This window comes from Catharus ustulatus, chromosome 23 (genome assembly GCF_009819885.2).
Source record: "Catharus ustulatus isolate bCatUst1 chromosome 23, bCatUst1.pri.v2, whole genome shotgun sequence".
NCBI classification, from domain to species: domain Eukaryota; kingdom Metazoa; phylum Chordata; class Aves; order Passeriformes; family Turdidae; genus Catharus; species Catharus ustulatus.
In genome coordinates, this window is record NC_046243.1 from 4,679,065 (window position 1) to 4,692,511 (window position 13,447).

General features: G+C 62.4%; 1 protein-coding gene across 1 annotated transcript in view; it reads right to left on the bottom strand.

Annotated features, from left to right (window-relative positions):
• Nucleotides 1–770: 770 nt before the first annotated feature.
• HDAC5 (histone deacetylase 5) overlaps nucleotides 771–13,447 on the bottom strand; it is a 31,564-nt gene continuing 18,887 nt past the window's right edge. Inside the window, exons 17-29 of the mRNA XM_033078665.2 lie at nucleotides 11,697–11,830; nucleotides 11,496–11,616; nucleotides 10,174–10,223; nucleotides 9,976–10,083; nucleotides 8,929–8,984; nucleotides 8,746–8,833; nucleotides 8,558–8,677; nucleotides 8,370–8,467; nucleotides 7,044–7,162; nucleotides 6,834–6,967; nucleotides 5,064–5,148; nucleotides 4,352–4,529; nucleotides 771–834 (exon numbers count right to left, since the gene is read on the bottom strand). Coding sequence (XP_032934556.1) covers nucleotides 795–834; nucleotides 4,352–4,529; nucleotides 5,064–5,148; nucleotides 6,834–6,967; nucleotides 7,044–7,162; nucleotides 8,370–8,467; nucleotides 8,558–8,677; nucleotides 8,746–8,833; nucleotides 8,929–8,984; nucleotides 9,976–10,083; nucleotides 10,174–10,223; nucleotides 11,496–11,616; nucleotides 11,697–11,830 — 1,331 coding nt within the window. The 3' untranslated portion in view covers nucleotides 771–794. The remainder of the gene's footprint in view (nucleotides 835–4,351; nucleotides 4,530–5,063; nucleotides 5,149–6,833; nucleotides 6,968–7,043; nucleotides 7,163–8,369; nucleotides 8,468–8,557; nucleotides 8,678–8,745; nucleotides 8,834–8,928; nucleotides 8,985–9,975; nucleotides 10,084–10,173; nucleotides 10,224–11,495; nucleotides 11,617–11,696; nucleotides 11,831–13,447) is intronic.

Below are 13,447 nucleotides of genomic sequence, written 5' to 3' on the forward strand. Positions count from 1 at the left end.
GATCCCAAGGAAGGAGCCGGGGTGACAAAGGGGGTGACAAAGGGACAGAAAAAAAAAAACAACAAAACAACAACGAGAAGAAAATGAAGAGAACCCAAAAGTCAGGGAAATTAAGGCATTAAAAAAAAATCCTGAATGAAAGGCACGAAGATTTCCCATCGCCTCCCCCGGGGGGAACAACACCGGAGCCAGGGAGGGAACAGGGGGGGATGGACACACAAAACCGGGGGGGAAATGAGGAAAAAACCCCAAAAAAAAAACCTGGAGGGGCCCAAGGACAGGGGGGGACACGAGGGGACACGAGGGGACACGAGGGGACACGAGGGGACATGGGGGGTGCTGGTGGAACCGCTGCTGCACAAGAGACACGACCGCAAACACCGCGGGGAGCGGGGGCACGGGACGGCCACGGGCGTTTTTTTGTGTTTTTCTCCTCTTTTAATAGAAAAAGAAAATATTTTCCTCTTTTTTTTCTGGTTTTCCTTTCCATTTCTGCCTTTTTTTTTGTCCTTTTTTTTTTTTTGTCCTTTTTTTGGGTTTTTTTGTCCTTTTTTTTGTTTTTTTTTGTCCTTTTTTGGGTTTTTTTGTCCTTTTTTTGGGTTTTTTTTGTCCTTTTTTGGGTTTTTTTGTCCTTTTTTTGGGTTTTTTTTGTCCTTTTTTTGGTTTTTTTGTCCTTTTTTTTTTAGTGGTTTTTTTTTCTGTGTGTTTTGGATTTTTTTTGTTTTTTTTCCTTTTGCTGTGATGTTTGTGTGTTTGTTGTTTGTGTTTGTTTGTCCCGGGTGTTCCTGGGCGGGTCAGAGCGTGGGCTCGGCCTCCATGGGCTCCTCCGCCGGCCTGGCAGGGACAGAAGGGACAAAGGGACAAAGGGACAAAAGGGACAAAAGGGACAGAAGGGACAAAGGGACAGAAGGGACAAAAGGGACAGAAGGGACAAAGGGACAGAAGGGACAAGTGTCTGTGACCTGCCCTGGGACACGGCTGGAGCTGTCCCCACCCCAGTGTCACTCCCAGTGTCCCCCCAGCGTCACACCCAGTGCCATATCCAGTGTCCCCCCAGTGCCACACTCAGTGTCACATCCAGATCCATTCACACCTCAGTGTCACACCCAGTGTCACACCCAGTGTCACACCCAGTGTCACACCTGGATCAATTCACACCTCAGTGTCCCCCCAGTGCCACACCCAGAACCATTCACACCTCAATGTCACACCCAGTGTCACTCCCAGTGTCACACCCCAGTGTCACACCCAGAGCCATTCACACCTCAGTGTCACACCCAGTGCCACACTCAGTGTCCCCTCAGTGTCACATCCAGTGTCGAATCCAGTGCCACACTCAGTGTCACAGACCGATCCATTTGCACCTCAGTGTCCCCCCAGTGTCACACTCAGTGTCACACTCAGTGTCCCTCCAGTGTCCCCTCAGTGTCACACCCAGCTCCATTCACACCTCAGTGTCACACTCAGTGTCCCCTCAGTGCCACACCCAGAACCATTCACACCTCAGTGTCACACTCAGTGTCCCCCCAGTGTCACACCCAGTGTCACACTCAGTGCCACACCTGGATCCATTCACACCTCAGTGTCACACTCAGTGTCCCCCCAGTGTCACATCCAGTGTCGAATCCAGTGCCACACTCAGTGTCACAGACCGATCCATTTGCACCTCAGTGTCCCCCCAGTGTCACACTCAGTGTCACACTCAGTGTCACACTCAGTGTCCCTCCAGTGTCCCCTCAGTGTCACACCCAGCTCCATTCACACCCTGGTGTCACACCCAGTGTCCCCGCAGTGCCATATCCGGTGTCACACCCACTGTCACACCCGGATCCATTCACACCCAGTGTCACTCCCAGTGTCCCCTCAGTGTCCCCTCAGTGCCACACCCAGAACCATTCACACCTCAGTGCCACACCCAGCTCCATTCACACCCCAGTGTCACTCCCAGTGTCCCCCCAGTGTCCCCTCAGTCTCCCCTCAGTGTCACACCGAGATCCATTCACACCCTAGTGCCACTCCCAGTGTCCCCCCAGTGTCACTTTCAGTGTCCCTCCAGTGCCACATCCAGTGTCACACTCAGATCCATTCGCACCTCAATGTCACCCTCAGTGTCCCTCCAGTGCCATACCTAGTGTCACATCCAGTGCCACACTCAGTGTCACACCCAGAACCATTCACACCTGAGTGCCACACCCACCCCCATTCCCACCCCCGGTGTCCCCAGTGTCACACTCAGTGTCCCCTCAGTGTCCTCCCAGTGCCACACCCAGTGCCACACCCAGAACCATTCACACCTCAGTGTCACACTCAGTGTCCCCCCAGTGTCACATCCAGTGTCGAATCCAGTGCCACACTCAGTGTCACACCCAGCTCCATTCGCACCTCAGTGTCACCTTCAGTGCCACCCCCAGTGTCACACACAGTGTCACATCCAGTGTCTCCTCAGTGTCACACCCAGCTCTATTCACACCCAGTGTCACACCCAGTGTCACTCCCAGTGTCACACCCAGCTCCATTAGCACCTCAGTGTCACAGCCAGTGTCAAACTCAGTGTCCCCCCAATGTCACTCCAAGTGTCACACCCAGTGCCACACTCAGTCACAGCCAGATCCATTTACACCCAGTGCCACACTCAGTGTCCCCCCAGTGTCACACCCAGCTCCATTAGCACCTCAGTGTCACACCCAGTGCCACACCCAGTGTCACACTCAGTGTCACATCTGGCTCCATTCACACCTGGTGCCACACCCAGTGTCACATCCAGTGTCCCCTCAGTGTCACACCCCAGTGTCACACCCAGTACCACACTCAGTGTCACAGCCAGCTCCATTCGCACCTCTGTGTTACATCCAGTGTCCCACCAGTGCCACCCCCAGTGTCACACACAGTGTTACATCCAGTGTCCCCTCAGTGTCACACCCAGCTCCATTCGCACCCCGGCGTCACACCCAGTGTCACAGCCAGTGTCCCCTCAGTGTCACACCGAGATCCATTCACACCCTAGTGCCACTCCCAGTGTCCCCCCAGTGTCACTCTCAGTGTCCCTCCAGTGCCACATCCAGTGTCACACTCAGATCCATTTGCACCTCAATGTCACCCTCAGTGTCCCCTCAGTGCCATACCTAGTGTCACAGCCAGTGTCACACTCAGTGTCACACCCAGCTCCATTCGCACCTCAGTGTCACACCCAGTGTCACTCCCAGTGTCACTCCCAGTGTCCTCTTAGTGTCCCCTCAGTGTCCCTCCAGTGCCACACTCAGTGTCACACCCAGAACCATTCACACCTCAGTGCCACACCCAGTGTCCCCCCAGTGTCACACCCAGTGTCACGTCCAGAACCATTCACACCTCAATGTCACTCCCAGAGTCACATCCAGTGTCCCCCTCAATGCCATACCTAGTGTCACAGCCAGTGTCATATCCAATGCCACACCCAGTGTCCCTCCAGTGCCACACTCAGTGTCACAGCCAGTGCCACACCCAGTGTCCCCTCAGCGTCCCCCCAGTGTCACACCGAGATCCATTCACACCTCAGTGCCCCACCCAGTGTCACCCCAGTGTCCCCCCAGTGTCACTCCCAGTGTCCCTCCAGTGCCACACCTGGCTCCATTCACACCCAGTGTCACACTCAGTGTCCCCCCAGTGTCACACCCAGCTCCATTAGCACCTCAGTGTCACACCCAGTGCCACACCCAGTGTCACACTCAGTGTCACATCTGGCTCCATTCACACCTGGTGTCACACCCAGTGTCACATCCAGTGTCCCCTCAGTGTCACACCCCAGTGTCACACCCAGTACCACACTCGGTGTCACAGCCAGCTCCATTCGCATCTCTGTGTTACATCCAGTGTCCCACCAGTGCCACCCCCAGTGTCACACACAGTGTTACATCCAGTGTCCCCTCAGTGTCACACCCAGATCCATTCGCACCCCGGCGTCACACCCAGTGTCACAGCCAGTGTCCCCTCAGTGTCACACCGAGATCCATTCACACTCAGTGCCACACTCAGTGTCCCCCCAGTGTCACACCCAGTGTCCCTCCAGTGCCACATCCAGTGTCACACTCAGATCCATTCGCACCTCAATGTCACCCTCAGTGTCCCCTCAGTGCCACACCTAGTGTCACAGCCAGTGTCACACTCAGTGTCACACCCAGCTCCATTCGCACCTCAGTGTCACACCCAGTGTCACTCCCAGTGTCACTCCCAGTGTCCTCTTAGTGTCCCCTCAGTGCCACACCCAGATCCATTCGCACCCCAGTGTCCCCCCAGTGTCCCCTCAGTGTCCCCCCTGTGCCCCACCCACCCCCATTCCCCCCCCCCCACTGTCCCCCGTGTCCCCAGGCCGTACCTGGGCTGTGTGTCCGTCCCTGTCCCCGTCCCTGTCGCTGTCCCCCCCTGCTCGGCCCCCACGGACAGCAGGGCCATGGCTGTCACCGTCTCGGCCTCCTCGGTGTCCCCGCGCTGCGCCTCCAGCAGGGACCGGCCCACGGCGGCGGCGGAGCGGCGCACGGAGCCCCAGTGGCGGCCTGGGACAGGGGACACGGCAGGGACACGGCTGGGACACGGCTGGGACACGGCTGGGACACAGCTGGGACAGGGCTGCTGCTGTCCCTGTGTCCCTTTGTCACCCCCCTGTGTCCCTTTGTCACCCCCCTGTGTCCCCCTGTGTCCCTTTGTCACCCAGTGCCGGCCTGGGCCGAGGGGACACGGCTGGGACACGGCTGGGACAGGGCTGCTGCTGCCCCCCGTGTCCCTTTGTCACCCCCCCGTGTCCCTTTGTCACCCCCCTGTGTCCCTTTGTCACCCAGTGGTGGCCTGGCCCAGGGGACACGGCTGGGACACGGCTGGGACATGGCTGGGACAGGGCTGGGACAGGGCTGCTGCTGCCCCCCGTGTCCCTTTGTGTCCCTTTGTCACCCAGTGCCGGCCTGGCCCGAGGGGACACGGCTGGGACAGGGCTGGGACACGGCTGCTGCTGCCCCCTCTGTCCCCTTGTGTCCCTTTGTCACCTCCCCATGTCACACCCAGCCCCGTGTCCCCGCCGTGTCCCCAGCCCTCACTCTGGATCTCGATGACTTTCTCCAGCGTGGCCACGGCGTTCACGTTGGGTCTCTGCTGCAGCAGGGCCGGGTCCAGGGGCTCCAGCTGGGGGGACACTGTCAGCTCCCCAGAGTGCCACCAGTGTCCCCAGAGTGCCACCAACATCCCCAAAGTGCCACCAACATCCCCAGAGTGCCACCAGCATCCCCAAAGTGCCACCAACCCCCCCAAAGTGCCAGCAGCCTCTCCAAAGTGCCACCACCATCCCCAAAGTGCCACCAACCCCCCCAAAGTGTCACCAGCCTCTCCAAAGTGCCACCAGCTCCCCCAAAATGCCACCAGCTCCTCCAAAGTGCCACCAACACCCCCAAAGTGCCACCAGCCCCCCCAAAGTGCCACCAGCCCCCCCAAAGTGCCAGCAGCCTCTCCAAAGTGCCACCACCATCCCCAAAGTGCCACCAACACCCTCAAAGTGCCACCAGATCCCCCAGAGTGCCACCAGCCCCCCCAAAGTGCCACCAGTTCCTCCAAAGTGCCACCAGCTCATCCCCAAAGTGCCACCAACCCCCCCAAAGTGCCACCAGCTCCCCCAAAGTGCCACCAGCATCCCCAAAGTGCCACCAGCTCCCCCAAAGTGCCACCACCATCCCCAGAGTGCCACCAGCCCCCCCAAAGTGTCACCAGCATCCCCAAAGTGCCACCAGCTCCCCCAAAGTGCCACCAGCATCCCCAAAGTGCCACCAGCTCCCCCAAAGTGCCACCAGCCCCCCCAAAGTGCCACCAGCTCCCCCAAAGTGCCACCAGCCCCCCCAAAGTGCCACCAGCCCCTCCAGAGTGCCACCAGATCCCCCAGAGTGCCACCAGATCCCCCAGAGTGCCACCAGATCCCCCCAAAGTGCCACCAACCCCCCCAAAGTGCCACCAGCCCCCCCAGAGTGCCACCAGCATCCCCAAAGTGTCACCAGCCCCCCCAAAGTGCCACCAGCCCCCCCAAAGTGCCACCAGCATCCCCAAAGTGCCACCAGCTCCTCCAAAGTGCCACCAGCATCCCCAAAGTGCCACCAGCACCCCCAAAGTGCCACCAGCCCCTCCAAAGTGCCACCAGCCCCTCCAAAGTGCCACCAGCTCCTGCAAAGTGCCACCAGTCCCCCCAAAGTGCCACCAACATCCCCAAAGTGCCACCAACATCCCCAAAGTGTCACCAGCCCCCCGAGAGTGCCACCAGCATCCCCAAAGTGCCACCAGCATCCCCAAAGCGCCACCAGCACCCCCAAAGCGCCACCAACATCCCCAAAGTGCCACCAGCCCCCTCAAAGTGCCACCACCATCCCCAAAGTGCCACCAGCCTCCCCAAAGTGCCACCAGCTCCTCCAAAGTGCCACCAGCACCCCCAAAGTGCCACCACCATCCCCAAAGTGCCACCAGCCTTCCCAAAGTGCCACCAGCTCCCCCAAAGTGCCACCAGCTCCTCCAAAGTGCCACCAGCCCCCTCAAAGTGCCACCAGTGTCCCCAAAGTGCCACCAGCCCCTCCAAAGTGCCACCAACACCCCCAAAGTGCCACCAACATCCCCAGAGTGCCACCAGCTCCCCCAAAGTGCCACCAGCTCCTCCAAAGTGCCACCAACATCCCCAAAGTGCCACCAGCCCCCCGGTGGGACCGCAGTCCCCCAGCGAGGGGAAACTGAGGCACAACCCGGGGTGTGCCCCCCAATCCAGCCCTGGGGAGGGGCTGGCTGTCTCCAGGCTGTCCCCAGGCTGTCCCCAGGCTGTCCCCAGGTGTCCCCTGTACCTCCAGCCCCAGCAGGGCGGTGACACACGCCTCGGAGGCGTCACAGATGGCGGTCAGGTCGTGTCCCCCCTCCAGCGCCAGCACCACGCGCCCGCCCGCCAGCATCATCAGCTGCTTGGTCAGGTGCCCGAAGCCTGGGGACACCGGGGCCGGGGTCAGGGGTGGCCGGGCCGGGGTCCCCTCCCCGGGACGCCCCCAGACCCCACTCACACTTGGCGGTGACGGAGTAGCCGCCCAGAGGGGACAGGTGGCCCTCGACGGCGTCGAAGCCGGCGGAGACCAGCACCAGGTCCGGGCAGAACTCGGTGGCGATCGGCATCACCACGGTCCTGGGGGGGGGACAGCGGCTCGGGACCCCTCCCCAGGGGTGGGGGAGACCCCCAGGGTGGGCAGAACCCCCCCATGGGCTGGGGGAGACCCTGAGAGGGCAGGGACCCCTCCCCAGGGCGGGGGGAGCCCCCCGAGAGGGCAGGGACCCTCCCCAGGTGTGCAGAGACCCTCCCAGGGCTGGAGGAGACCCCCGAGAGGGCAGGGACCACCCCAGGGCTGGGGGAGACCCTGAGAGGGCAGGGACCCCTCCCCAGGTGTGCAGAGACCCCTCCCAGGGCTGGGGGACCCCCCAGACAAGCAGGGACCCCCCCAGGGTGTGCAGGACCCTCCCAGGGTTGGGGGAGACCCCCGAGAGGGCAGGGACCCCCCCCAGGTGTGCAGAGACCCTCCCAGGGCTGGGGGAGACCCCCCAGAGAAGCAGGGACCCCCCCCCCAGGTGTGCAGAGACCCCCAAGAGGGCAGGGACCACTCCCAGGGCTGGGGGAGCCCCTGAGAGGGCAGGGACCCCTCCCCAGGGAAGCAGGGACCCCCCTGATGTAGGGACCCCCCCTCACTGCACAGAGACCCTCCCCCCAGGACCCCTCCCGTGGGACAGAGCCCCCCCAAGGGCTCAGGAATCGCTCCCTGAGGCAGAGCCCCCCTCAGTGCCCTGCAGCCCCCTCCCCAGGCCGTGCAGACCCCTCCCCAGCTGCAGACCCCCCCCTCAGTGCCATGCAGACCCCTCCCCAGGTGCAGACCCCTCCCCAGGCTGTGCCCCCTCCCCAGGTGCAGCCCCCTCCCCAGGCCCTGCAGCCCCCTCCCCAGGTGCAGACCCCCCCCTCAGTACCATGCAGACCCCTCCCCAGGTGCAGCCCCTCCCCAGCCCCTGCAGCCCCCTCCCCACCTGAAGGCCGTGCCCCCTCCCCAGGCCATGCAGCCCCCTCCCCAGGTGCAGACCCTCCCTCAGTACCATGCAGCCCCCTCCCCAGGCCGTGCAGCCCCCTCCCCAGGCCGTGCCCCCTCCCCAGGCCCTGCAGCCCCCTCCCCAGGTGCAGCCCCTCCCCAGGCCCTGCAGCCCCCTCCCCAGGTGCAGCCCCCCCCCCAGGCCCTGCAGCCCCCCCCCAGGTCCTGCAGCCCCCTCCCCAGGCCCTGCAGACACCCCTCAATGCCCTGTAGACCCCTCCCCAGGCCCTGCAGCCCCCTCCCCAGGTTGTGCCCCCTCCCCACCTGAAGGCCGTCAGGTACTCCACGTCCCCGATCGGGGGGTCCACGCCGCCGGTCCAGGCGATGTTGATGTTGTAGCCCACGCCCAGCCCGCTGCCCACCTGGGCACAGCCACGGGTGACCCCCGAGTGTCACACCCAGGCCCGGGGGGTGCACGGGGGAGCCCCCACCCCCCGAATCCCCCCCGGTACCTCCTCGGGGGCGCCGCTGCCCGGGAAGAAGTTGCCGTCGTCGTAGCGGTGCAGGGAGATGTAGAGCACGTGGGGGTCGCTGTAGAACGCCTGCTGGGTCCCGTTGCCGTGGTGGATGTCCTGGGGGGACACCCACAGGTCAAGGACCACCCTCGGGGTCCCCACGGCCCCCCCCGAGCCCCCCTTACCCAGTCCACGATGAGGATCCTGCCCACGCTGAGCCGCTGCTGCAGCAGCTTGGCCGAGATGGCCACCGAGTTGAAGAAGCAGAAGCCCCTGGGGACAAGGGACAAGGGACATGGGACATGGGATGTGGGACAAGGGCAGAGGGGGTGGCCCTGGAGGGGTCCCAGCCCTGTCCCTGTACTCACATGGCCGTGGACTCCTCGGCGTGGTGGCCTGGGGGGCGAATGACGGCGAAGCCATTCTGGGGGGACAGAGAGGGACAGGGGTGTGACACAGAGACAGGTGTGACACAGACACAGGTGGCACTGGGACAGAGAGGGACACGGGTGTGACACAGAGACAGGTGTGACACAGACAAGGGTGGCATTGGGACAGAGAGGGGACAGAGAGGGACACAGAGACATGGGTGGCATTGGGACAGAGAGGGGACAGAGAGGGGACACGGGTGTGACACAGAGACATGGGTGTGACACAGAGACACAGGTGGCATTGGGACACACAGGGGACAGAGGGGACAGAGAAGGACACGGGTGTGACACAGAGACACGGGTGGCATTGGCACAGAGAGGGGACAGAGAGGGACACAGGTGTGACACAGACAGGGGTGGCATTGGGACAGAGAGGGGACACAGAGGGGACAGAGAGGGACACAGAGACACGGGTGGCACTGGCACAGAGAGGGGACAGGTGTGACACAGAGACACAGGTGGCATTGGGACACACAGGGGACACGGGTGTGACACAGAAACATGGGTGGCATTGGGACAGAGAGGGGACAGAGGGGCACACAGGTGTGACACAGACTCGGGTGGCATTGTGACACACAGGGACACTGCAGGGGACACACAGGGGACACACAGGGGACACACAGGGGACACACAGGGGACACTGCAGGGGACACACAGGGACACACAGGGACACACAGGGACACACAGGGGACACACAGGGGACACTGCAGGGGACACACAGGGACACACAGGGACACACAGGGGACACACAGGGACACACAGGGGACACACAGGGGACACTGCAGGGGACACACAGGGACACACAGGGACACACAGGGACACACAGGGGACACACAGGGACACTGCAGGGGACACACAGGGGACACACAGGGGACACACAGGGACACACAGGGACACACAGGGGACACTACAGGGGACACACAGGGGACACACAGGGACACACAGGGACACACAGGGGACACAGTGACAGTGCCACACGCCCACCTTGACCTCCCCCGCGGCCACCTTGAAGGCCAGCTCGAGCAGGCAGCCCACGGCCGTGCGCACCGCGCTGGACGAGTGCAGCTCGTTCCACACCGTGTCACTGTCCACCTGCAGGGACAGAGGGGACAGAGGGGTCAGAGGGGACAGCAGGACACGGCCACCCCCCGGGGACACCCCAGCCCAGGCCCCCAGACTCACCCCGATGCCCCCGCACGGCAGCACCGCGTACGTCTTCGGAGTGATGGGACCTGCAGGGTCAAGGGGGATGGGGACAAGGGGACACGGGGAGCCCGTGGGGGGAGGGGAGCTCTGAGCACCCCGAGGCACTGGGAGCACCAGGGGACAGGGGGACCCCATGGGACAGGGGGGTCCTGCAGGACAGGGGGAACACCAAGTGCCCCAAAGAATTGGGAAACCCCAGGGAACAGGAGGATCCCATAGGATAAGAGGCACCCTTGGGCACCCCAAAGAATTGGGAACCCCCAAAGGACAGGGGATCCCATGGGATAATGGGACTTCTGAGCACCCCACAGGACTGGGAACCCCAGGGGACACTGAACCCAAGGGACAGAGGGATCCCACAGAACCCCAGGGGACAGAGAACCCAAGGGACAGAGGGATCCCATGGGATAAGGGACACCCTCGGGCATCCCAAAGGACTGGGAACCCCAGGGAACAGGGGGATCCCACGGGATAAGGGGAGTTCTGAGCATCCCACAGGACTGGGAACCCCAGAGGACAATGAATCCAAGGGACAGGGGGATCCCGTGGGATAAGAGGCACCATTGGGCACCCCAAAGGACTGGGAACTCCAGGGGACAATGAACCCAAGGGACAGAGGGACCCCATGGGATAAGGGGAGTTCTGAGCATCCCACAGGACTGAGAACCTCAGGGGATGGGGGATCCCATGGGATAAGAGGCACCATTGGGCACCCCAAAGGACTGGGAACCCCAGGGGACAGGGGGATCCCAGGGGACAGAGGGATCCCGTGGGATAAGGGGACTTCTGAGCATCCCAAAGGATTGGGAACCCCAGGGGACAATGAACCCAAGGGACAGAGAGATCCCACATGACCCCAGAGCACCCCAAGGGACTGGGAACCCCAAGTGACAATGAACCCCAGGGGACAGGGGGATCCCAGGGTACAGGGGAATCCCACAGAACCCCAGGGGACAATGAACCCAAGGGACAGAGGGATCCCACAGAACCCCAGAACACCCCAAGGACTGGGAACCCCAAGGAACAGGGGGATGCCAGGGGACAGAGGGATCCTACAAAACCCCAGGGGACAGAGAACCCAAGGGATAGAGGGATCCCACACAACCCTGAACACCCCAAGGACTGGGAACCCCAGGGGACAGAGGGATCCCACAGAACCCCAGAACACCCCAAGGACTGGACCCCCCCCCAATGGATGTGAACCTGCAGGGAACAGAGGGATCACCAGCAGCAGGGCACCAAGGTGACCCCACTCCAGACAGGGGGCTCCCACACCCCAGGGCCCCCCCAGCACCCACCCAGCAGCTTTTTGCTGTCCAGTTTCTGGCGGTTCAGGGGGCTGGTGCCGTAGAGCAGCGCGTGGTGCTCCGAGTGCACGCTCTGGATCTCCTCCAGCGTCGCCTTCCTGCCGCGGATGCGCTGGGAAGGGGCAGAGGCTGAGCCCCCCGAGCTCCCCCCACCATCCCACCCCTCCCCAGGGCCGGGGGGAGCCCCCTCACCTCGCATTTCCCCAGCAGCCCCGTCTCCTGCAGCCGGGACCAGATGCTCTGGATGCGCCCGGCGTGCTCGGGGTGGATGGTGGTGTTGCCGCAGGTGCACTGGTGCTTCAGCATGAACGTGTCGTACACCACGCCTGGGCACAGCACAGCTGGCACAGCTGGCGCCCGGGGACACCCCCAGAGAGGGGCAGCCCCGGGGGGAGGGGGATCCCGTGGGAGATGGGGACTCCTGGGCATCCCAAAGGACTGGGAACCTCAGGGGACAAAGGGAATCCAAAGGATTGGGGTACTCCATGCACACCCAGATATCGGGAACCCCAGGGAGGGAGGGATCCTATGACACTGAGGGATCTCTGGGCACCCCAAGGTGTTGGGAACCCCAGGGGAACGAGGGAATCCACAGGATTGGGGGGCTCCAGGCACCCCAAGGGATTTGGAACCCCAGGGGACAAAGGGAAACCACAGGACTGGGGGACCCCTGGGCACCCCCAGGTATCAAGAACCCCAGGGGACAAAGGGGATCCACAGGATTAGGGGACTCCAGGCACCTCAAGGGATTGGGAACCCCAGGTAAGGAAGGATCTGATGGCACTGAGGGACCCCTGAGCACCCCGAGGTGCTGGGAACCCCAGGGGACAAAGAGAACCCAAAGGATTGGGGGATCCCTGGCACCCCCAGGTATCAGGAAATTCAGGAGACAGAGGGATCTGATGGCACTGAGGGATCCCTGGCCACTCCAAGTGATTGGGATCCCCAGGGGACAGAGGGAAACCACAGGATTAGGGGACCCCAGGCACCCCAAGGTGTTGGGAATGAGGGAATCCAAAGGACTGGGGGACCCCAGGGCACCCCAAGGTGTTGGGAACCCCAGGGGACAAAGGGAATCCAAAGGATTGGGGACCCCAGGGCACCCCCAGGTACCAGGAACCCCAAGGAAGGAGGAATCCGATGGCACTGAGGGATCCCTGGCCACTCCAAGAGATTGGGAACCCCAGGGGACAGAGGGAATCCAAAGGATTGGGGACCCCTGGGCACCCCAGGAATTGGGAACCCCAGGGAAGGAGGGATCTGATGGCACTGAGGGATCCCTGGTCAACCCAAGAGATTGGGAACCCCAGGGGACAAAGGGAATCCACAGGACTGGGGGACCCCAGGGCACCCCAAGGTGTTGGGAATGAGGGAATCCAGAGGACTGGGGGACTCCAGGGCACTCCAAGGGATCGGGAACCCCCGGGGACAAAGGGGATCCAAAGGATTGGGGGCCTCCAGGGCACCCCAGGAATTGGGAACTCCAGGGAACGAGGGATCTGATGGCACTGAGGGACTCCTGGGCATCCCAAGGTGTTGGGAACCCCCGGGGACAAAGGGAATCCAAAGGATTGGGAGACCCCAGGCACTCCCAGATATCAGGAACCCCAGGGGACAAAGGGAATCCAAAGGATTAGGGGACCCCAGGCACCCCAGGAATTGGGAACCCCAAGGAAGGAAGGATCTGATGGCACTGAGGGACTCCTGGGCACCCCAAGGGACTGGGAACCCCAAGGGACAAAGGGAATCCAAAGCATTGGGAGACCCCAGGGCACCCCAAGGGATTGGGAACCCCAGGGGACAGAGGGAATCCAAAGGACTGGGGGACCCCAGGGCACCCCAAGGTATCAGGAACCCCAGGGAAGGAAGGATCTGATGGCACTGAGGGACCCCTGGGCACCCCAAAGGATTGGGATCCCCAGGGAAGGAGGGAACCCCAAACC